This window comes from Diceros bicornis, chromosome 6 (assembly GCF_020826845.1).
Source record: "Diceros bicornis minor isolate mBicDic1 chromosome 6, mDicBic1.mat.cur, whole genome shotgun sequence".
NCBI classification, from domain to species: Eukaryota; Metazoa; Chordata; class Mammalia; order Perissodactyla; family Rhinocerotidae; genus Diceros; species Diceros bicornis.
The window spans coordinates 34,843,779-34,864,489 of record NC_080745.1 but is presented as its reverse complement, the minus strand read 5'-3'; the positions used below and the strand labels follow the sequence as shown (position 1 = coordinate 34,864,489).

Genomic DNA, 20,711 nt, shown 5'->3' with positions numbered 1-20,711 from the left:
GCAGACCCCACCAATAGGAAGTTTCTCACCCCCTCCTTCTTTGTGTCCCCAGGAGCCATGAGGGGCCGTGTTGTCACCAGCTGCCACGTAGTCTGGCTTTTTGTGCTGATCTCTGGATGCTGGGGTAAGTCCAACCCTCTGCCCTCTCCCCCTACAGCCAGCATGGGAGGCCGGGCTGGAGGGTGTGCGGGCCGCATTTGGGGTGTCTGCTCCGGGACAGGGGTTGGGAGGGGGCTGCTCTGGGACTCCGGAGACCCTGCCTTGCTGTGTGTGTGACTGGGCACACACTTCCCTCTCCAGGCCTTAGTAGCTTCTGCGGCACTCACAGGGCTGAAAATACCAGCCATCCCCAGGGCCTGGGACACCTGAGGGAAGGGAGGAGCCTTGAGAAATTCTTGAGCTCTGAGGGAACGAGGCCTCTGTGACTGTGAACTGTCCTTCTGCTGGGATGCAGGGGCTGGCCACAGTCCTATTCAGCTTCACAGCTGTCTTTTGAGCACCTGCTGTGTGACGCTCTGTGTGCCTCCTGTGCCCAACCCTGGGAGTATGGAAGAAATGACATGCTCAGGAGTTCAGAGTCTGGTGGGGCAGAAAGACACAGCTAGGATTTACTATAAGCAGCGAGAATAGAGTGGTGATAGAGGCCGTACTGGCTCCAGAGAAGCCATCAGAAGAAAAGATTACTAGGGCCTGCAGGGATGAGAGAGACCCAGCCCGAAGGGAGATGCTAATCTGGGCTTTGAAGCCTGAGAAGTGGTTTTAGAGAAGGAGAGCGAGAAGAGGGGGTCCTGGAGGAGGGAACAGCCTAAGCAAAGGTGTGGTGGCCAGGAGCCTTTCCACTCTGCAGGGACGACCGGCCCTCCTTCCCCTGGTCCTCACAGCAGCCAGGTCAGCGCCAGCTCTGCCCACCGAGGAGGCCCGGAAAGGCCTGGGCATTTGCCTCTCCCTTGGCCCCTGGATAGCTGGTGGTGAGGAGCAACGCAGCTCGAGGCTGCGCAGAAGGAAGGCCATGACAGCAGCACAGCTGGCACAGTGTCCGCCGGGACCAGGGTGTCCCAGGGGAAGAGCCATGGGCACACGTGCCTGGCGACACAGGCAAACACCTTCCTGAGGGGGGCCAGCTCCTTCTCCCACTCCAGGGAGCCAGGAGCCTCTAGAGGAAGCCAGCCTCGTGCGTGTAGCTGGCATCCTGCTGCCTGAGAGTCCCTTGAGGATCTCCTCTCCTGGCCTCCATGTTTGGAGGGCTCTCTGCTGGAATGCCCCTGTGATGGGGAGCTCACTCACAGTCTCACAGGCTCTCAGGGGCAGAGCGGCAAGGGGTCTCAGACCCTCTCACAGCTCCCGGCCCACTCTGCAGAGGAGAAACTGAGGCCTGGAGAAGCATCTGGCCCAACATCGTACAAAGCAGGGCCTGGCTGAGCCTCAGTAGGGGTCTCTGATCCTCCACGGGGGCTTTTGTCACGATCCCACCCCTGCTGGCCCCTCTCTGCCCCACTTGGGGAGGCCTCAGTGCGGGACCCCTGAGACCAGCTCTGACCCTCTGGGTTTGCTGGACGGTGGAGGTCAGGACAATCCTCAGCCTCCCCAGGGACTCTACGACCTTGGACACTCACCCCCCACCCCCCAGTCAAAAAGACATACAGATGTAAAAATAAAACAGGTGCGAAGAGCTCGGCTGCCTTCCTCAGTGGAGGTGGCAGTCTCCCCTGGAGCTCTCCAGATGGAAGGTGGCTCATGTGTCCGTGGGCACAAGGGAGCAACATAGAGCCAGGACTCCTGGGTTCCCGCCCCACTTCTCCAGGGGGTCCCTTGGGCAAGTTTCTTAGCCTCTCTATGCTTCAATGTCCTTGTCTCTAAAGTAGGAAGGACGATGGGACTTTCCTTTTTAAGTTGTCAGATGATCGAATGAGTTAGTATGTATGTCAAGCACTTAGAATAGTGCCTGGCACATATTAGGTGCTAAATAAGTGTTAGCTCTTTTATCGTCAACTGTATCTTTCTCTAGGGGGAGCAAAATGGGGCCCAGAAAACAGAGAAGCTAAGCAAGTTGCCCGAGGTCACCCAGCAATTCTGTGGCAAAACCAGCCTGCCTAGTGGGCTAGCCTGCTTTGCATGTATACATGAGGGTCCCTCTCTCTCTCATTGCTGGGCACAGGCCCCTCTTCCTGGTTCCCAATGTTGTTCCTTTGGCCTGGTGGGGCCATAGCTGACCTTAGGGACTGAATGGCACCATCTTCCCACCCTGCCTTTCCGACACCTGCCCCTGACCCCCAGCCCTTCCCTTGGCCCCCAGACCACACCACACGGTGCCTCCCCACTTTGTTTCCATCTGACCCCATGGCCCAAGTGATCTCTCCTCCCATTGCTGGCAGTCAGAGATGGCTCAGGCTCAGGGACAGCCCCCCATAGGTGTCAAACCCGCTTGTCAGCCTGGCATCTCTCTGCAGAAGCTTCCTGCTCTTCTCCCCTCTGGCCCCGATGTGCTCCCTGGCATTTATCATTCTTCATCTGTGGGCTTTTGGGAAGGCAGGAGGCGAAGTCCTGAGCAGGGCTGCCCGTGAGCATCCTGCTGGGTCATGCAGGCAGTCCCCAGGCACTGGCTGTGAGGGGCCCCTGACGATGCGCAGCCCGGCTTCCCCACCCGATGTCAGCTGTCAATCTGGGGCTCCTGTGGGCCATGCTGCAGCCCCTGTAACAGTGACACCATGCACAGGACACCTCTGGCAGAGAGGCAGTGTGGGAGGGCAGCGAGGGCTTTTTGTCCCCATCTTGAGGCTGGGAAAAGGGGCCAGAGAAGTAGAGGGATTTGCCCAAGGTCACATAGCAGCGAGTGGCAGAGGACACAAGGCCTTAACTCTCGGAACACAGCTCTGTACTCCCTGTCCAGTGCACGTTCCTTGTCGTGGGTCGGGTTCGGGGGGGGTTTGGGGTTCTGTCCGACCGGGATCTCAGTGAGAGCCACAGTGCCGTCAGCACTCCGTCATCTCTCGGAGGCCTGGGGAGGCAGGCTGGGCTGGATTCAGGCTGACAGGGTTCCAGTCCAGGCTCTGCCACTTGCCAATGTCCTTCAAGCCCTAAGAGGAATCCCCCGTCCCATGAGTAACGTCTGTGACTCCTGGCCTGGCGGTCCCCACACAACCACACCTGCTGCCCGGTCATTCCCAGATCAGGTCCCATGGACCTCTCCACCCCTCCACGGCTTTGCGCCCACCTGTCCAGGAATCTTTTCCTTCCACACCCCGCCTGCGTGTGAAAGTCTTTGTCATTCAGCAGGAGCAGCTCCGATGCTGCGTTCTCTGTGAGCCTCCCCCTCTCCCTTCTCCCCTCAGGCCTGTGGTGGTTAAAAGCTTGATTCCTGTTCCGATGTTTGAAATATGTAAGGCTGGTGGACTCCCATCTACTTTGTAGGGAACAGTCAGTGTGAGTGGGCCGGGGAGGGGGGAGAAGGCGTCCAGGGCGGAACAAACAGTGGGTGCGCTCAGGGAATGAGCATGTGTGTGTGTGTGTGCACGCGCGCGCATGTGTGTGAATGTGTGTGTGCGCATGCATGTGCGGGGCATGGACGGGGTGGGTCGTGGGCGTGGGAAGCTGGCACTCCCCTTCCTTCACAGAAGTGGCCCATGTCCCCTCCCCATGTACGTCCACTCCTGTTCCTGCTTGGCAGGAGGCCTCAAGGCTCCTTAGCTTTTGCCTCAGGAGGACACAGCCTTCGTGCCTTAAAAGTATCTTTTAAGAGAACAAGTAACCTGTCCACGCATCCTTCTCCAGCCCCCACCCAGTCCCCAGGTGCCCGCAGTGGCAGCCCGAGGCCCCAGGACCTCCGAGCGTGGTGGGCCTGTTCCGAGACACGGAGCCTGCTTGGTATGTGGCAGGCGACGCACGTCCCCGAGGCGCTGCCCAGCTGCCCGTGCAGAGCTCTCCATGGCTGATGATCGGCAGGTCCTGCAAGATAAAATTTAAAAATGAACAATGCTGCTGCAGGCCATTTTTTTCCTTGCCGTTTCCCTCCCCCAGCAGCCCGAGCCCACGCTGGATTCCCTGGGCACCCCTGAGCCTGGTGCCTGGGCTCAGCCTCCTTCCCCATCCCAGAGTCCAAGGCCCCCAGCAGGGATCAAAAGCTCTCCCCTCTGGCTGAGCAGACGGCACCGTTATTAATACCAGTATTAATAATGGCTCCCATTTATCGAGCGCTTGCTGTGTGCCGGGGCACGGCACTAAGTGCTTTATGTATGTAATCTCGTTTAATCCTCGGGATAGCCGTGAAGTAAGTCCTATTATTATCACTATTTTACACATGAGTAAACTGAGGCATGGGAAGGTCTTGTGGCTACAAAGAGGCACAGGAAGTTTCCAAACAAAGGCGAGGCCCTGGACCACCAGCCACTTTCTGAGGCTGTTGTGTGTGAGAGGGTGGAGGGTGTGTGTGGGTGCATATGCATAGTTGCAGTGCTCAGGGAGGGCTTCCTGGAAGAAGAGACAACTAAGATAAAACTTAAATGATGAATAGGAATTTGGCAAGTGAAGGCAGAAAGGCCAGCAGTCCTGGCCAGGAAGTGAGAGAGAGGTCAGAATGTTTGAGGAACCAGAAATGGCGTCAGCCTGGCTGTCTGAGCAGATTGGGGGTGGGGGTGGATGTGCTGCTAGTTCTGCCCCTCCCCCCTAGGAGGCATTCAGGCGGGAGGGGAAGTGCCCCTCCTTGACTCCAGCCTTCTCGCCCTCTGAGAGCTGGCCTCTGTGTTCTTGAGCCTGGCACAGCTCTGAGGGAGCCCCAGGTCAGCAGAAATGAGGGAAGGGGGGCGCTGCACCCCTGCCCACGTTCAGGGCTCCGGAGGACCCAGCAGGAGCCGCTTATGTGTGTGCTACACAGTGTCGGCCTCTCGTGAGACGGACCGGCCACTCCCTGGTGGTCAGGGGCCAAGGGAGAACTGCCCGCACCTGCCAACTTCAGGGGTGTTTTCCAACACCAGCAACCCGTTCTCCAAGTCTCCAGACAACAACTGGGTGTCCAACAATTCAGTTCACTTCTGACGTTAACTGCCCGAAGTTAGTGTCAGATCCCACAGATTTAAGGGCTCAGTCCTACAAGACTGCCCCCACTTTAGACGCCAGTGGTGACTCCCAGGCCACCTCTACTTCTGACCAACTGTCTATATAAATTGGGGGTTCCTACGACCCCTTCTTCCGGTTCGGTTAGCTAGAATGACTCACAGAACTCTGCAAACACTTCACTTACATTTACTGGTCTAATATAAAGGATACACTCGGGAACAGCCAGATGGAAGAGATGCCCAGGGTGAGGTATGGGGAGAGGGGTTCAGAGCGTCCGTGCCCTCTCCAGGTGCACCACCTCTCAGCACGTGGGTGTGGTCACCTGGTCTTTCTGATGACCAGCCCCATCCTGAGGCTATCTAGATGCCCCTGCTCTAAGTCACCTCATTGGCACAAACTCAGGTGAGGTGTGGTCAAAAGAGGCTCCTTATGAATAAAAAAAGACACTTGTCGCTCTGGAAATTCCAAGGGCTTTTGGAGCTCTGTGCCAGGAACTAGGGACAAAGACCAAATGTATTTCTTATTATACCACACTACTGAAGGCCACTAGGAGAGGGCTCAGGGGACAGGTGTGGGCAGCCTCAGGGAGGCTTCCTGTGGGGGACTTGTAGTATGGGGGGCTCTTCCTAGACGTGAAATTTCTCAGCCCTTGTGGGTATCACCCTGGCCCCTTCCAGAGCCGGCCGCTTACTAGCTGTGTGACCCTGGGCAAGTGACCACTTATCCCCTCTTAGCCTCCTTTTCCTCAACAGTAAAATGGGGATATGATAGCACCTGCCGTCCCGAGGGTTGATGACAGTGGTCTAAGTGGCTGGTACGGAGAAGGGTTCCTTAGGTGGCCCCTGTTATTATTATTATTATTTATGCCATGGGATCAGCTGGCCATTGCTTCACACGACAAATACCTATCGAGCGCTGTCTAAGTCCCAAGCCCTGTTCTGGCACGAGGGTTGCTGCAGTCAACAAAGCAGACAGCCCCCGTCGTTGCCGACCTCACATTCCGTCTGGAGCCAGGCTGCCTGCTAGAAATGCAGAGTGAGCCACATGTGGGCTTTAAAATTTTCTGGGAGCCACATTAGAAAAGAAACAGGTGAAATTCATTTTAATAGTATATTTTACTTAGCCCAATATATCCAACCATATTATCATTCCAACACGTAGTCAGTATAAAAGATCAAAGAGATATTTTACACCTACTTTTTTGTACAAAATCTTCAAAATCCTTTGTGTATTTTACACTTCAGCGTGTCTCAGTGTGGAGCACGGCTCAATGGCCTCGCTGACCGTGCGACCTGACAGCTGTCTGCTGCATGTTGACGTTATTACCCATTTGCCTCGAGGCAGGACAGTACCTGCCGGGGTCCCGGGAAGGTGGCCGCGGCACTGGACACAGCCTCAGTGCCCACTGCAGCCCCTGCTCTGCGTCTCCTTGCAGGATGCATGAACTTGCCTGACGATCTTGTCCTCTGACTTCCAGGCCAGGTGAACCGACTGCCCTTCTTCACCAACCACTTCTTTGACACATATCTGCTGATCAGCGAGGACACGCCAGTGGGTGAGTTGGCCCGAGGGCTGGTGGGCATGCTGGGTGGCACGGAGTGAGCTTTCCCACGAGTGAAGGGGACCTTAGAGACTGAGCTCATCTTCCACCCATCGTGGAATCTCTTCCATGGCATCCCGGATGGGTGTTCACACGGCCTCTGCTTGGTTGCCTCCAGGGATGGGGCACTTGGTACTTCCCATGGTGGCCCATTCAAACAGAGGGGAGTTCTAAGTGTCAAAGAGTTTATCACATTGAGGCCAAACTGCTTGACTTTCACTTCTGCACTGGTTTTGTCCTACAAAATGCTCGTTGGTCTTCCTTGGGAATATTTGAAGATGGAGGCTGTCGGAGAGTTTGTTTTGTAGCCTTTTGTACTTTTCTGTGATGACTGAGTTTACTGCATTGATTCTGCCTGTTTTTGTCATTAGAAAAAACTTAACTATTTAAGAGGTGATCACGAGCATCCTGGTGCCCATCCCCCAGCTCGTCACCTCATCACCCAGGCCTGTCCTCTTGAGCCCCCTCCCCAGGGGCGGCCTGACTCCTATACCTGCAGCTGGAGATCTGTGCACATGGCCCCATGGCCGTAGCTCAGCTCTAGGGACCCCGAAACTTCGCAGGAAATGGCGGTTGAACTGAACCAACCCGTCTTGCAGCTGTGCTGGTGGGAAGGCCCTCGTTCCTGTGGGCATGCGTGCGAACAATAGTGCCTGGAAGGGTCCCACCTCCGCCAACACTCCCTCCACTGTCCTCTCATTCTTGTCAATGTCATTTTGGAGAAAATGCCTGTAATCTGGGGCTTCTTAACCTCAGATCTGCCTGCTCTGTGGGTACAAGGGCAGGGCTGTGCACCAGAAGCAGCATACATCAGGGGTCAGCATGCTGCATCTTCCTGGAGCATCACTTGTACTTAGAAATGAAGCAGGATGGTTTGGAGAGGGCAGGAGTGTTGAGATATTTAACTAATAGGTAATTTTAAACACTCTTTTATATAAAACCAAATGTAGATGCATGGTAGAGTAGAGGCAAAAGTCGTCAAAGAAAATCTCTGCTTGAAAAGGGGAGCCTTAGGCAGGCCCCAGACTCTCCCCCTGCTGCTTGTGGGGGCGTGTGAGCAGCCCATGAAGAGCTCTTTCCTTCCACTCTTCCTGGTGGAAGCTTTTTGGCAGGTGGGTGCTGGGCACAGCAGGTGTGTTTCTGACTATTATGGGGATTGTCCGGTAACATTTTATTTCTAGGAATTGTGGGGGGCCTCTCTGGAGAGTGGCCACTCCTTTGGTGACTGGCAGCCCTCAAAGATCAGCACGTGAGGGTGAGGCTGGATTTGGGGGTTGAGGTTTGGGGATCTGGGTGTTTGAAGGGCCATTCAGGAAGGAGGTGGCCTTCCTCTCTGGAATGTCCTTGCAGAGACTTAGCTCACCTTGTGGGGGGTGGCGAGGGTGACTGCAAGTCTTTGGGGACCCTGCTGAGTTGTTGCCTTCCCCTGGGTTGGGTTGGGGGCTGTCTGGGGGCTCCCAGATTCATCTGTGGCTCCTCCCCACACCCAGACCCGGTGTGGGGCTGGCGCGGAGCCCCCAGAGTAGGTGCCCAGTGCCCGTGGATGGGTAAACAAATGAATGCTAGCAGTGTTTGTCACCATCAGGGGCTCTACTGTTTTTGATTTGTTCCTCAGTTCATCAGATATCAGTGGGGTGCCCCTCTGTGCCAGGCTTGGGTGCCATGGACCCAGAGAGGAATTTGACAGAAGGATAAAGAAATCAGTGTGGTGGGTAATGGGGCTGAGCCGGAAGTCTGGTTAAGTCCCAGTGGGGGCTTGAAGGAGGAGGGGTGGTCCCTCTGGGAGCAGGGCAGAGGGGAAGAGGCAAGAGAGGTGTTTGGAGGTGGTGGCACTTGAGCAGAGTCCTGAGAGTACCTTCCCAGGCCTTCATACACTCCTTCCTGTGGCTAATTTTTGTAAGTGTCTATTTTAACCTCATCCTCCCGGGGATTCCTTTGTGGTAGAGGGAATATATTTGGGACAGTGGGCCATCGAGGCAGAGGTGTAGCCAGCCACTAACTGACCAGAGCTGCTGGATGGGAGAGGTGAAGGCCCCTCAGGTGAGTGGTGCCGGCTCCATCACCCCATCTGTGCCACTGCCTTGCCCTGTTCGGCCCTGAGTGTGGGGTCCTCAGAGGCCTGTGGTGCAGGGAAGGGGGTGGGCTGGAGTGGGTATTGCTTGGCCAGTGCTGAGAGTGATGAGCCCTGGGCTGGATGCCCCCGTGAGCCCTCCAGAAGGCCCTGCTCCAGTCACCTCTGGCTCTGGCTCTTGATCGTCTTCTGCAAACGCCAGCATCGACTGGCCTCCAGGAGCAACTCTAGGACATGGCCCTATTACAGCTGCACTCAACAGTCACAGGGGGGCATCCATCTGGTGCAGTGGGGCTTGATCCCGGGCTCCGGGGGGCTGTAGGAACAACAGAGGGCTCAGTGAGCTGGAAGACAGCTCTGCACATCTCTCTGGGCAGGAGCTGGGGCTGGCCCATACCCTCCTGGCCTCCTCCCTTCCTTTTGCATCAGGATGGGGCAGCACAGCTCTGGCCTAAAAGTCATGAGCCTAGTTTCTATTCCTTGCTGTGTGGCATTGGGCACAGTGCCGCCCCTCTCTGGGCCTCTACCACCACATCTCACCAATGAGAGGGCCTTGCAAAGATGAGCCCAGTGGGCTTCGGCTTGGGTAACCGGCTGGCCCTAGATGTCTCCGGGCCCTCAGATGACACAGGCTTGGAGACCTCCACTGAGTGCTGTCACCTAGGTGGCTCTGGGCCATTCAGAGGGTGGATGTGGATTCACGTGGATGTGGCAAGGTGCAGGCCTCTGACAGCAGTGGCCAGGGTGAGAGTGAGGACTGAAACAGCTTGTTCAGGGGCTGGCCCTTTGCCTGCCATATGGGCTGGGGTGGCCTGGAGACTTGATTTTGAGACTCAGCTCTCACTAACCCTTTGCTCTCTGAATCTCAGTGTTTCAATCTGTAAAATGGGGTTGGGATAGTCCCCTCTCTGGATCATTGGGATGTTTAAATACAGTACCATTAACTCTGAAGCCTCCAAGACTGGAATGTTTTGTTGTTACTGAAAGGAGAGCGTGTGTGTGGCTGGGATGGCTGGTGGGGCTGCCCCCCCAGCAGGGGGGGACAGACAAGCACATAGGTGAGCTGGGTCCTGGGGGTGGTCAGTGCCAATGGCCGGAGGTAGAGCCCACCCCAGTCTGAGTGTCAGCTCACTGGAGGAGGCGGTCAGAGCTGTGGGCAGACCAAACTTCCAGCTCCAGGCTGACTATCTGGCCTCTGCTTGGACGCCCAGCGATGGGGAGCTCATGATCTTACAAGGCAGCTCATTTCTGTGCTGTGGACAGTTCCGGGAATGAAAAATTCTTCCTAATATTAGTACGAAATCTGTCCCTGGAACATTAAGCCTAATTCTGACCGCTGGAGCCTTACAGAATAATAGTAATGATATAACATATGATATGGTATGCAGTATATATGTATGATACATATTATTATAATAACAATGTATATGTATGATACATGTTATCATAATAACAATGTTTGAGCGCTCGAGGTAGTGTCCTAAGTGTTTAATTAATTTGTTTTTAAATTCCTTTTAAGACCCAGAGGTGGAGTTTGGCTCCAAGCTCCATCAGTATGTGGTTTCTGTGGATGTGCTCTCCGGGGTGAGAGACGGAGACTTTCATTCACTGGGAGCGGAATGGGAGGGCACAGCACGGCCATCTGAAATCCCTTTGGAGGCTACATGTTCTGTTACTATCTCCTCACCCATCGCAGGTTCTAATTCCCTGTGCTTGGTGTTCTTTTTGAAGACCATCTCCCAGCCGGAGAAGACAGAAGCAGAATGAAGTCGTTAAGTAGCTCTGCCTTTCCCCGTCTGTTAACATTCAGAGCCCCCTGTCCCTGTGTGTCTTGCTCCAGACGTGAGCATCAGTCATTGGCAGCAGATCCTGGCCTGGGCGGGCTGAGCAAGGGCAGATCAAGGGCTCAATGCCTGGTCAGGCTGGTTGGCATGGCCCACACCTTGGCCCTGCCTGGCAGCAGTGAACGGCCACCTGGCACCTTTAGGATGAGGGACAGGCTCTGCAAGGGTGCTGTCTCCAGTTGACGTCCCAAATCCACTCCAGACGCTCTCCTGTTATTGCTCGTGTCAAGATCACCAATGACCTCCGTGTGGCTAAAGCCAATGGTTCGTTCTCAGACCTGTGACCTTTCAGCGGTTGATCTTTCTCTCCTCCAGGACATCACCTCCATGGCTGAGGTTCCTTCTCGGTCTCCTTTGCCGGTTCCTCCATGTCCCCTGGACGTCTCAGCACTGGAGGGCCGCAGGGCCCTGCTCCTGCGTCTCTTCTCCATGTTCTCACTCCCCTGGCCGTCTTCTCTAGTCTCCCGGCTTTAGGTACCATCTGCATGCTGACGACTCCAAGATTTCTACCTTCTGCCTGGGCCTCCTCACAGAGGAGACTCCAGACTCGTATATCTACCTCTCCCCTCAGCATTTCCACTTGGACATTTGAAGGGCTCTCAGCCTCAGCATGTCTGGAGCTAAATTCCTGATCTTCCCCCCAGCCTTTCCCATCTCAGCTAGTTGCAACTCCATCCTTCCCGTCGGACATGGGGGTCATCCTTGACTCTTCCTTTCCCCCCTCACCTCACATCCAATTCATCAGGAAGTGCTGTTGGCTCTCTCTTCAAAATATTTCCAGAATCTTCTCACTTCTCACCCCTCCACTCCTACCACCAGGGGCCAAGCCTGGATCCTCCCAGCAGCTTCCTAATGGTCTCGGTGGTCTCCCTGCTCCCCCTTGCCCTGCTGCAGCCTCTTCTCACCCTAGCAGCTGAGTGGTCAAGTGGTCCCTTTCAACCTGAGATGGAGCCTGTCACAAGGTCTACTCAATCCCTCCATCCCTCTTGGGGTGAAAGCCAGTGTTCTTAAATAGCCGAAGGGCTGTTTGCAGTCCAGGCCCTGCTGCCTCTCATACCTCATGTCCTTCCCTCTGCCCCAGCTCACGCCGCTCCAGCCACACCATTTCCTTGAGCGTGAAAGGCGAGTTCTGACCTCTCAGCCCGTGCAGTTGCTGCTCCTGCTGCATGGGATGTGATGAGCCTCTGTTGGTCAGTGAAGTCGGTTCAGATGCTGCCACCTCCGTCTGGCCTTCCTGGGTTTCTCCAGGCAGGATTCAAGTGCTGCTTCCTTTGCTTTCTTCCCTCTCTGTTAGTCCCAGTTGTGGTGTTGTTGTTACTCGGTTGCTCACCTGTCTCTCTGTTGCCCTGTGAATGCTTCCAGGTGGCCTGGGCCATCTCTGTGTCCCCAGGGCTCAGCTGTGTGCCCAGCTTCTGCCTGGGGCTCGGGCTGCCTTGGGGAAGGAGTGAAGTCTGGAGTTTGTGAGCATGTGGGCGAGTCTTCCAAGGCAGGGGCTTGGGCTGGCTCCATGCCCACTCACCGTCCCTCCTGGAGTCTCAGGCCAGACTCTCCCCTCCCACTGGTGTCAGGAGCGAGGTGTTGGTGACGACAGGATGGCTGCCCAGAGAGTGGGCCCGGGAGACCATGTCCCCCGAGATGGCACAGACACTGTACGTGCCTGCACTTGTGAATGGTGAGCCCGCGTCCTGCCAGGGGTCCAGGTTTTATCTCCCCAGCTGCCTGCTGGGGTTGTATGTGGCATATTTGCTGGGGACCCTCAGAATGCCGAGCCCCAGCTGGCTCCCAGGGAGGGACACAGAGCAGCAGCATGAAGCCTGGCTTAGGGGCAGCACACTGACTGAGGAGCTCTGAGAGGGCATGTCCCTTGGCCACCACCCGACTCTTATACCTGAGGTCCCGAGGGGGTGGTGTCCCTCAGGGCTGGCTACCCAGGTCACTCCTTCTGTCCCAATTCTAACAGCCCCATCTGAAGCCTCCCAAGTGTCTAGAGGAAGGAGCGAGAACTCTTCATCACAGCCTGTCACCCCCCACCCCCACAGGCACCCTCCTCTCCAGCCATGGTGACCTGCTTAGCACCTGGCACCTCACGCTGTCTCACCACTGTGCCTTTGCCCAGGCTGTCCCCTCGGCAGGGTGTCCCCTCTCCCCTTCCCTGCCTGGTGAATGCCCACTCATCTTTCAAGGTGCAGCTCAGATGTCACCTGCTCCACGAGGCCCCGCAGCCTCCCCACCCCAACCCCTGTCTGCTTTGTGTTCGCCTCTGCGGAAGCCCCTAGTGAGTTCCGTCCTGGTTGTTTGTGGGTAACTCCCCATCGCTGTTCATTTTTACTTATTACTTTTATTAATATCGACATTACAATTAATTATAATTTTAGTCTTTATGTGTAGTATAAGACTGTAGAGTGATAAGATTAGTTGGCGTTTATTGACTGCCAGCCTCCTGCCAGGGCCTCTGTTAAGCATTTTAAATGCGTGGCCTGCTGTAGACCTCACAGGGAGTCTCAGACAGAGGGGTCATAGTCTCTGTTTTACAGCCAAGCAAGCTGAGCCCATGTGCCCTCTGTGCCAAGCACAGTGCCCAGCACGTAGGGGCCTCAACAGGTCCTGGTTGAATGAGTAGAGGGATGGGGGGAAGAAGGAAACGACGAGTGGATGTTAAGTGTCTTACCCATTCCCCTCCCTTTGGCTCCTGGTCCCTCTGTGCGTCGCCGAGGTTGGTGCACATGGAGCCCACTTCCCTAGGCAGACCCCCCAGCACCCCCAAAGCATCTTGAGCCACAATTCAGGTGATAATGCCCAGGCTAATCACCTACACCACTAAATTAGTCTTGTCAGGGCCATTAAAGCAGCAGCTCAGGATCTGTTAGGATGGATGGGGCCCAGGCAGCGCCTGGCACCGCTGCCAGTCGGCGCTGATTAATTTCTCTGCAAACTCCATCAATACCCAGCTGTTTCGTCTGGACCCAGGGAGAGCAATTTTCAGGTGGGCTGACCCCGCGTCAGCGGTCTCGGCAGACAGGGAAGCCGTGCGCCTGTAAGCAGCGGACAACTGCCTGCAGGGGCGGCCCCCACGGGGCGCAGACGGGGAGACGCGGGCAGGCTGACACGAATGGCTGGCTGTGTGGGCAGCAAACACTCAGGGCCGGCGAGACGTCTGGGCCTGGAGCTCTGGAGCAGATGTGGAGAGCGTGGGTGAGAGGGGAGTCTGGGAGGAGTTTGGGGCTTTCCTGGGACTGGTCTCAGTCTCTAGTGTCCCAGAAGGGGCCGTCCCTCCTCCGCTGTGCCCCTCTCCCATTGTCTCTGAAAGGGAAGAAATCATCTCTCCAGAGAGGATGGAGAACCATAGGGGGACAATGTTTTTTCTCTTAACCAGAGGGTCCCTTAGGGCTGACGCAGGGGAGAGGGGTCAGGGCAGTTCCTCGGGAAGGGCTGGAGGCAAAGCTGCAGGAACTGCGGGGCTGGAGGGAGGTGTGAGGAGTCCAGCGGGTCCCAAACGTCAGCTGGGCCTGTGCTCTGAGCACGGCTTGGGCTTTTCTGCCGACCGCCTGTACAGAGGCGGTGTAGCCCAGTAGCTAATAACAATACAAAACAAAACAACGATGGAATTCCTTAGACTAAGGAGAATAACCACCTGTGATTGGAGGTGAGGTCAGAGGTAGGCAGTGGGGGCTATAATAGCCTGTCTTCCCCACCTTCACTTTTACCCCCACCTGAAGGATCTTCAGAGGACTTATGATGACAACTAGGACCTCCTGTAGGACAATTTGATGACCAGTGTCTTAGTCAAACACTCCCACTTTACAGATGGAGAAACTGAGGCCCGAGATGGGGAGCTTGCCCAAGGGTTCCAGCGAATTACTGTTGGATTCCACACTGAAGGCTGCCCTGACTCACACACTAGCTGCAGAAGGAATTCGGGGGCCTCTGCCTGTGTAGGCACCTGGTGCCTCCGGGCCTGGGGAAGAAGGGCATCCTCCTGGGTTGGTGGCCTGTGAGCTTGGGACTTGAAGCTTGAAAAAAGGGCTCCAGGTGCCTCACAGCTCCCACAGTCTGGGAGTAGAGTTTAAGGAGGGGCAGTAAGGATAGCCCAAGGCTCCCAGGGGCTGTTGGCATCGGCATTGGGGACAGGGTGGGGGGGCATGGTTTTAGAGGAAGGAGGTGACCTAGTATCTGTCCAGATGATAAGATGATAAGATGCTGGGACCAAGGGGCCTGGGGCCCTGGGTCCTTTTTTTTTTTTTTGTGAGGAAGATCAGCCCTGAGCTAACATCCGATGCCAATCCTCCTCTTTTTGCCGAGGAAGATTGGCTCTGAGCTAACATCTGTGCCCATCTTCCTCTACTTTATGTGGGATGCCGCCACAGCATGGCTCAACAAGTGGTGTTTTGGTGCGCGCCTGGGATTCGAACCTGCGAACCCTCGGGCCACCGCAGCGGAGCATGCACACCTAACCACTGCACCACCGGGCCGGCCCCAGGGCCCTGGGTTCTTAGTGTCTTCTCAGAGCAGGGACTTGACTGTTCCTTCTGGGAGGTGGGGGATGACTCCAGGACCCCTGGCAGGGCCTGGGTGCTTCTGTGGCCTGGCCTCCTCTGTCTCTCTCCAGGGCAGCATAGGCCCCCAAAGGAGGTGATAGGCCAGATTAGTGCCCTCTTGGGGGTCCTGTGGACTGCAGCCACTCCCCAGAGGCTCCTGCCTGGGCACATCTGGAGCCTGTGGCAGCCCAGCTGTGGACTGCCCCTCACACATGGTGGGGTGGGTGGGGTGCGGGTGGAACAGGTATTTTGGACGCAGCCATAATAACACTAATGATAACGATGATGTGCCACCTGTCGTGCGGGAGGGCCGTTAATGGCCTGCACTGCACACCTGTGCCAGGCTGTGCTGGGGATGGGGTAGGGACTCGCACATTCAAGATAACTGGGAAATGGCAGCTGTCCTTCATCACGCACTCACCCTGCATCTAGGTAAGCTCTTCATACACGTTGCTTCAGGGAGTCCTTATAGCAAACCGAGGAAGTGGGCCTTATATCCTCCATTTTACAATGAGGAAGCAAAGGCTTAGAAAGGATGAGCAACTTGCACAGGGTCACACATCTTGTATAGGATGGAAATTGGACTTGAACCCAGTGCTGCCTGACCCCAAATCATGTGCACTTAACCACAACTTTGGGATTCTGTATGTGGGTCATTGCTTTTCAGGAGCCCTACTTTGGAGTGGAGAAGACAGACAATCAATGCCCAGCCCACCCCAGGCAAGTGGGAGGCGTGAGCTAGGAGTGCTACTGATGCCCAGAGGAGGAGGAATTCGTTCTGGGCATGGGGAAGGGGAGGCTTCATCGTAGAGGTGGCATCGAGTGGCTGGATTTCGACAGCTGAGGCCACAGGAGGGGCATTTTAGAAGGTGATGGAACAGGCCAACCAGCAGTGGGGCAAGCAATTTGTGTTGTGTCTTGGATGGCATAAATAGACTGTTGTGGTTAAAAATAAAAATAATAATAGTAATTATTTAGTACTTGCATTTTACTAGTTAGGTTGCCTGCGTGATCTCATTGAATCCTTAACAGTAATGATGGGGAGTCTGTTCTTTCATGAGCCCCATGTTACAGGTTCAGAGAGGTCAAGTAAGCTACCCAAGCTCCCACAGCTAAGTCAGGATTTGAATCCTAAGGGTTCAGTTTCCAACGTCCACACTCTTACTACCCCACTGTGCTGCCTCTCAGGATTGTGTGGGCCTTTCCTCAGTCTGTCACCTTGGAAAGGTCTCAGTGACTAAGGGTGCACACTGGAGAGGTGCTGGGGGAAGAAGAGGGGAGAGTGGCCGGCACAGCTTGGTCTGAGAGCACAGGCCCAGGACTGGGACCAGAGCCTGGGTCCCAGGCCTGGCTCTGCTCCCACTCAGCTGTGCGACCTTGGGCAAGTCGATTTCCCTGTCTGGGCCTCACTTCCCCGTGTTACTCAGAAGAGGCTAGTCCTTGCTGGACGTACTATGCAAAGCTGGAACTACGGCTGAAAGATGACTGGGGAAGATCGACAAGAATATGAGATTAACTGGGTCACTTGCTCCTGGGCCCGCGGCCGTCTCCAGTGACCAGCAGTGAAGGAGATGGGGGCCTCGGCCAGCTGTGCTGTGGTCAGGCAGCAGGCACCTGCTTAGGGGGCTGGGGGCTGGGAGATGAGCCTGGCTCAGCCGTGTCGGAGGTGAGGATGTGCTGAGCTGGCAGCCAGCTGGGAACACGGGCTCCCTGGGCACCAGCTGAAGGTGTGATTTACAAGAGCTGAAAACCCTCCAGCTGGTTGGGGAGACGGTGGCAGGCAGAGCCGACTTTGAACTTGTTATTTCTCCCCTGCCCCGACTGTTCTTTACACGGCTCAGGGGACCTGTGAGCTTGGCTGTCCAACTACAGCTCAGCCCGGATAGGCAATCCAGTCCTTTTGTCAGCCCTTGACCAAGAAAGGGCTTGGACGCCCAAGAAAGTTGTCCCCTGGTGCAAGGATCTCCCTGAAGGTCCTCTCACTTGGGTGCCTTCCTCGTCCTCCTCTCCCTCATCTGGGCTCAGTGCATCAAGCACAGGGAGGAGAGGGACAAGGCCTGGTTCTAATCCCAGTTCTACCGCTTATTAGCTGTGTAACCACAGGCAAGCCCCTTAGCCTCTCTGAGCCTCGTTTTTTTCCTCTGGAAATGGGGATGATCATACTTGCCCAGCCAACTTCACGGGGAGCTTTAGGAAACAGCTTTGAAAAACAAATTGCTGTACAAATGGCAGACATTGTTTTTATTGACCCATTTGTCTTTAAGTGCCTCCTCTAGAATGACAAGTTGTCAAGGGACAACTTTCCTGGGCATCCGAACCCTTTCTTGGTCAAGGGCTGACAAAAAGACTGGACGTCCTGTCTTAAGCCCTCCATCGCATCTTCAGCAAGAGTGGACTGTGTCACTGACTACTTAATCTCTCTCTGCCTCGGTTTACTCATCTGGAAAATGGGGGCAGTGATCACACTGAATACTCATAGGACTGTGGTGAGGGTTAAATAAGTTAGTTAATTTCAGGCATTTAAGACTGTGCTCGGCACTAATAGAGGCTAACTGTTATTGTTGTCATTGACTAGTGCTTTCCCAACTGGATGAGAAGCAGCTTGGGGACAGGAATGACGCCCTGTATCCAAAGCCCACTGTGGCCGACACGTAAATATTTGATGTGGTTTCATGTATTACTTTTCCAAGGGGCATTTTCACCTTCCAGGTGGGAGACGCCTGGAGGTCCCTGGTGGCACCTGTCAGCCTGAGCAGAAATCCACTAGGCACAGCTGTCTGCCAACAGGTGGTGCGGGCGCTGGGTGGGCCCTGGCAGTGGTGGATGACTCCCTGTCTCACGAGGCAGTGAGCACCACCCACCTACTGAGGGGCTGTCTGCCTCCTGCTGCTGCTCCCCTCCATCCTGGTCTGCCTAGGAGCTCCCAGAGCCAGCCTGTCCCTCTTCACATGACGGCTATCCAGGGTCTAAAGACAGAGGCCTTCCCTGAATCTGCTCTGCTTTACTCTGGAGGTCCCCAGCTCCTGTAGCTAGCCCTCAGACTCAGGACGGACTTTGCCCACCTTCTCCCTCCTGGTTACCCTCCTATGTGCCAGGCACTGCACTAAGGGCTTTGTGTGTCTTGCTCATTTTATCCTCATAGCTCCCTATGAAGGAGGTGGATATTAAGCCCATTTTACAGATGAGGAAACTGAGGCTTAGAGAGGTTGTCACCTGCCCAGGGGCTCACAGTCATTAAGTTGCAGAGCTGGATTCAAGCCCAGGTCTTTCTCCCTCCATAACCAACACTCTACCCTGTTTATAGGTGAGAAGATCAGAGTAGGTGAAAAGGAGAGCCTTCCAGGCCTGGGGCTGGTATGGGGTCCTCACCCACTGTCTTTGGCCTCTCTTCTGCTTCCTCCCTCAGCCTTCATACTACAGTGGATGGAGGGGACAAGAGCCTCAAACTCTGGTCCCGTCCGGCCCCTTGCTCTTGGGCGAGGTAGAGGGCATGCCTCAGCAGCCGCTCTCTGTCCCCACTCCCTGGTGTCACAGTGCTGCCGGGGGACCCTCCTTTCCTGGGCTCTCTTGGCAGCAGGACTGTGTCCGGGGGGCGCCCCAGCACTTCCTAGGATTGATTTAGCCTTTGAAAAGGATAATTCAAGATGAATATGCTGGCGTCCGACTGGAGTGAGACGGAGGGATTATTGCATGTTGCACCTGCTTCGCCGCATCAGCTGCTTTATGAGCTCTCTAGAGAAACCCTATGTTGTGGGGAACTCAGCCCTGACGGGCAGGGAGGTGGCGTTTGTCTCCCACATTCCCTCGGTGAGCCGTGCTGACAGGGTTCAGACACCCCACTCACACCGTCTGGGTGCCAAGAAGTGGCTTCCAGCCTCATTGCAATGCGGGTCCTTGTCCCTCTCACCCTATTCATCCTGTGCTGCCTGAGAATATGGGCGGAGGGTGGTGGTGCCCAACTGGTGGGCCCCGTGTGGCCTCTGGCTCCAGGCTGCCTCAGACAGCGCAGGTAGAGTGGAGGTGAGTGGACCAGAGCCTGCGGACAGATCTCTTTGATTTCTGGCTGCCTGTTACCCCTGGGGGCAGCCCAGCCCCATTGCTAGGGACACCACCTCTGCAGGCCGGTAGATTCCCCGGCAGATCAGAGCGGATCTGTAGAGTGGGGACTCAGTACCCTACTGGGGAGGTGTCCTCGTGGGATCAGCCTTGCTTGGTGTTGACACACAGGGGCACAAGGTTGGCGGACCAAAGTCCCTGTGGGGTCCGGGTGCTCAGCTGAACCCGGTCACCCCGTGTGTTTGTCCTAATCAGCTGCTCCTGCAGCCCCTCAGAATTCTAGGGGCTGTCTAGGGTGGAGCCAGGGAGTAGACCAAGTTGTACACTCTTTGAGGGCAGGGGCTGTGTCTTAAAGCCTTATTAGGTGGGGCGGCTGGAATGTGCAGTAGGCTGACAATCAGCACTGATGGCCTTCCTTCCTGAGTGTCCCTTGTGGAGCCTGGCACAGGGAGTGGCACACGGGTGACACTAGTTGTATGTGTAATAACGTTAAGTGTCTCTACCAGCCCAAGAGCACATTCATCCTGGGCTTCGACAGCCTTAGGTTAGGAAAGCCTTTTCCCAGGAAGAGGCGTGCAGGAGAGGAAATGACGAGGAGACACCCCCTGCACACAACGGACAGCTCGGGGTGGGAGAGCTCAGGTGGCAGGGACTTCCCCGAGGCAGGAGTCCAGAGTAACAATTAACAGTTGGTGCCCTGGGGGGGGGGTCTCGGGTGCTGGCACCAGCATTCTGTCATCTTTAACACAGTCCACGTCTCCTCCTCAGTCCTCGCTCCTCTCTGTGCCCTGTGACATCATGGCAGCCACTTGGGAGGAAAGCAGCTTACAGACCCTGTGCGCAGTTCCCACGCATCTGATGCTCACGACAACCCATAGGGGCCACTACTGGCCCCGCTTTACAGAGGAGGAAGAGTTAGCGACTTTTCCAGAGTCACAGGGCCCATCAAATGTCAGCGCCGAGGTTTGACCCCGACGGTCTGACCCCCAGTGTGGGCTTCCGGCTGCAGTGCCTGGCTCCCTTCCCACTGTGTGCTCTGAGTAAACTGCCTCAGCTCTTCTCCCCATCTGGTAAACTGAGGATAACAGGCCTCTCCCGTTGCTTTCTTTCCCTCCCACCAGCAGATCAGAACCCCCTGGAGGGCTTGTTACAACAGAGATCGCTGGCTACACCCTTGAGTTTCTGGTCAGTAGGGCTGGGGGCCAAGAATTTGCATTCACAACGAGTTCTTAGGTGAGGCTGCTGCCCCTCTGGGGACCCCACTTTGAGACCACTGCCCTTGCCATGCTGCTTTCCAGCTGCTGGAATTGGCTCCTGAGTCTGGCGTGAGTCCTCCATCCTCTGGGCCTGCTCTGTTCCAGGCCTCGGTGGCGTCGGCCCTGTGGGCATCGTGCTGGGCTCCCTGGGACCTGCCTCTTGCCTGCCTGACCAGCTGGCAGGTCCCTGCCTGGGACATCTCTTGTGTTCTCTACACCTCAGTTGTGGCTCATCATCGGGTAACAGATGTGTGAATTAAGAGGGGGGCCCGCCGGGAGGGGAGATGTGGGAGAGAGGCC

General features: G+C 55.8%; 1 protein-coding gene across 1 annotated transcript in view; it reads left to right on the top strand.

Moving 5' to 3' along the window:
* Positions 1-20,711, top strand: part of LOC131407585 (cadherin-23-like) — a 326,276-nt gene that overhangs the window by 37,764 nt on the left and 267,801 nt on the right. Inside the window, exons 2-3 of the mRNA XM_058544366.1 lie at positions 53-124; positions 6,527-6,604. Of these exons, the coding sequence (XP_058400349.1) occupies positions 58-124; positions 6,527-6,604 (145 nt within the window). The 5' untranslated portion in view covers positions 53-57. The remainder of the gene's footprint in view (positions 1-52; positions 125-6,526; positions 6,605-20,711) is intronic.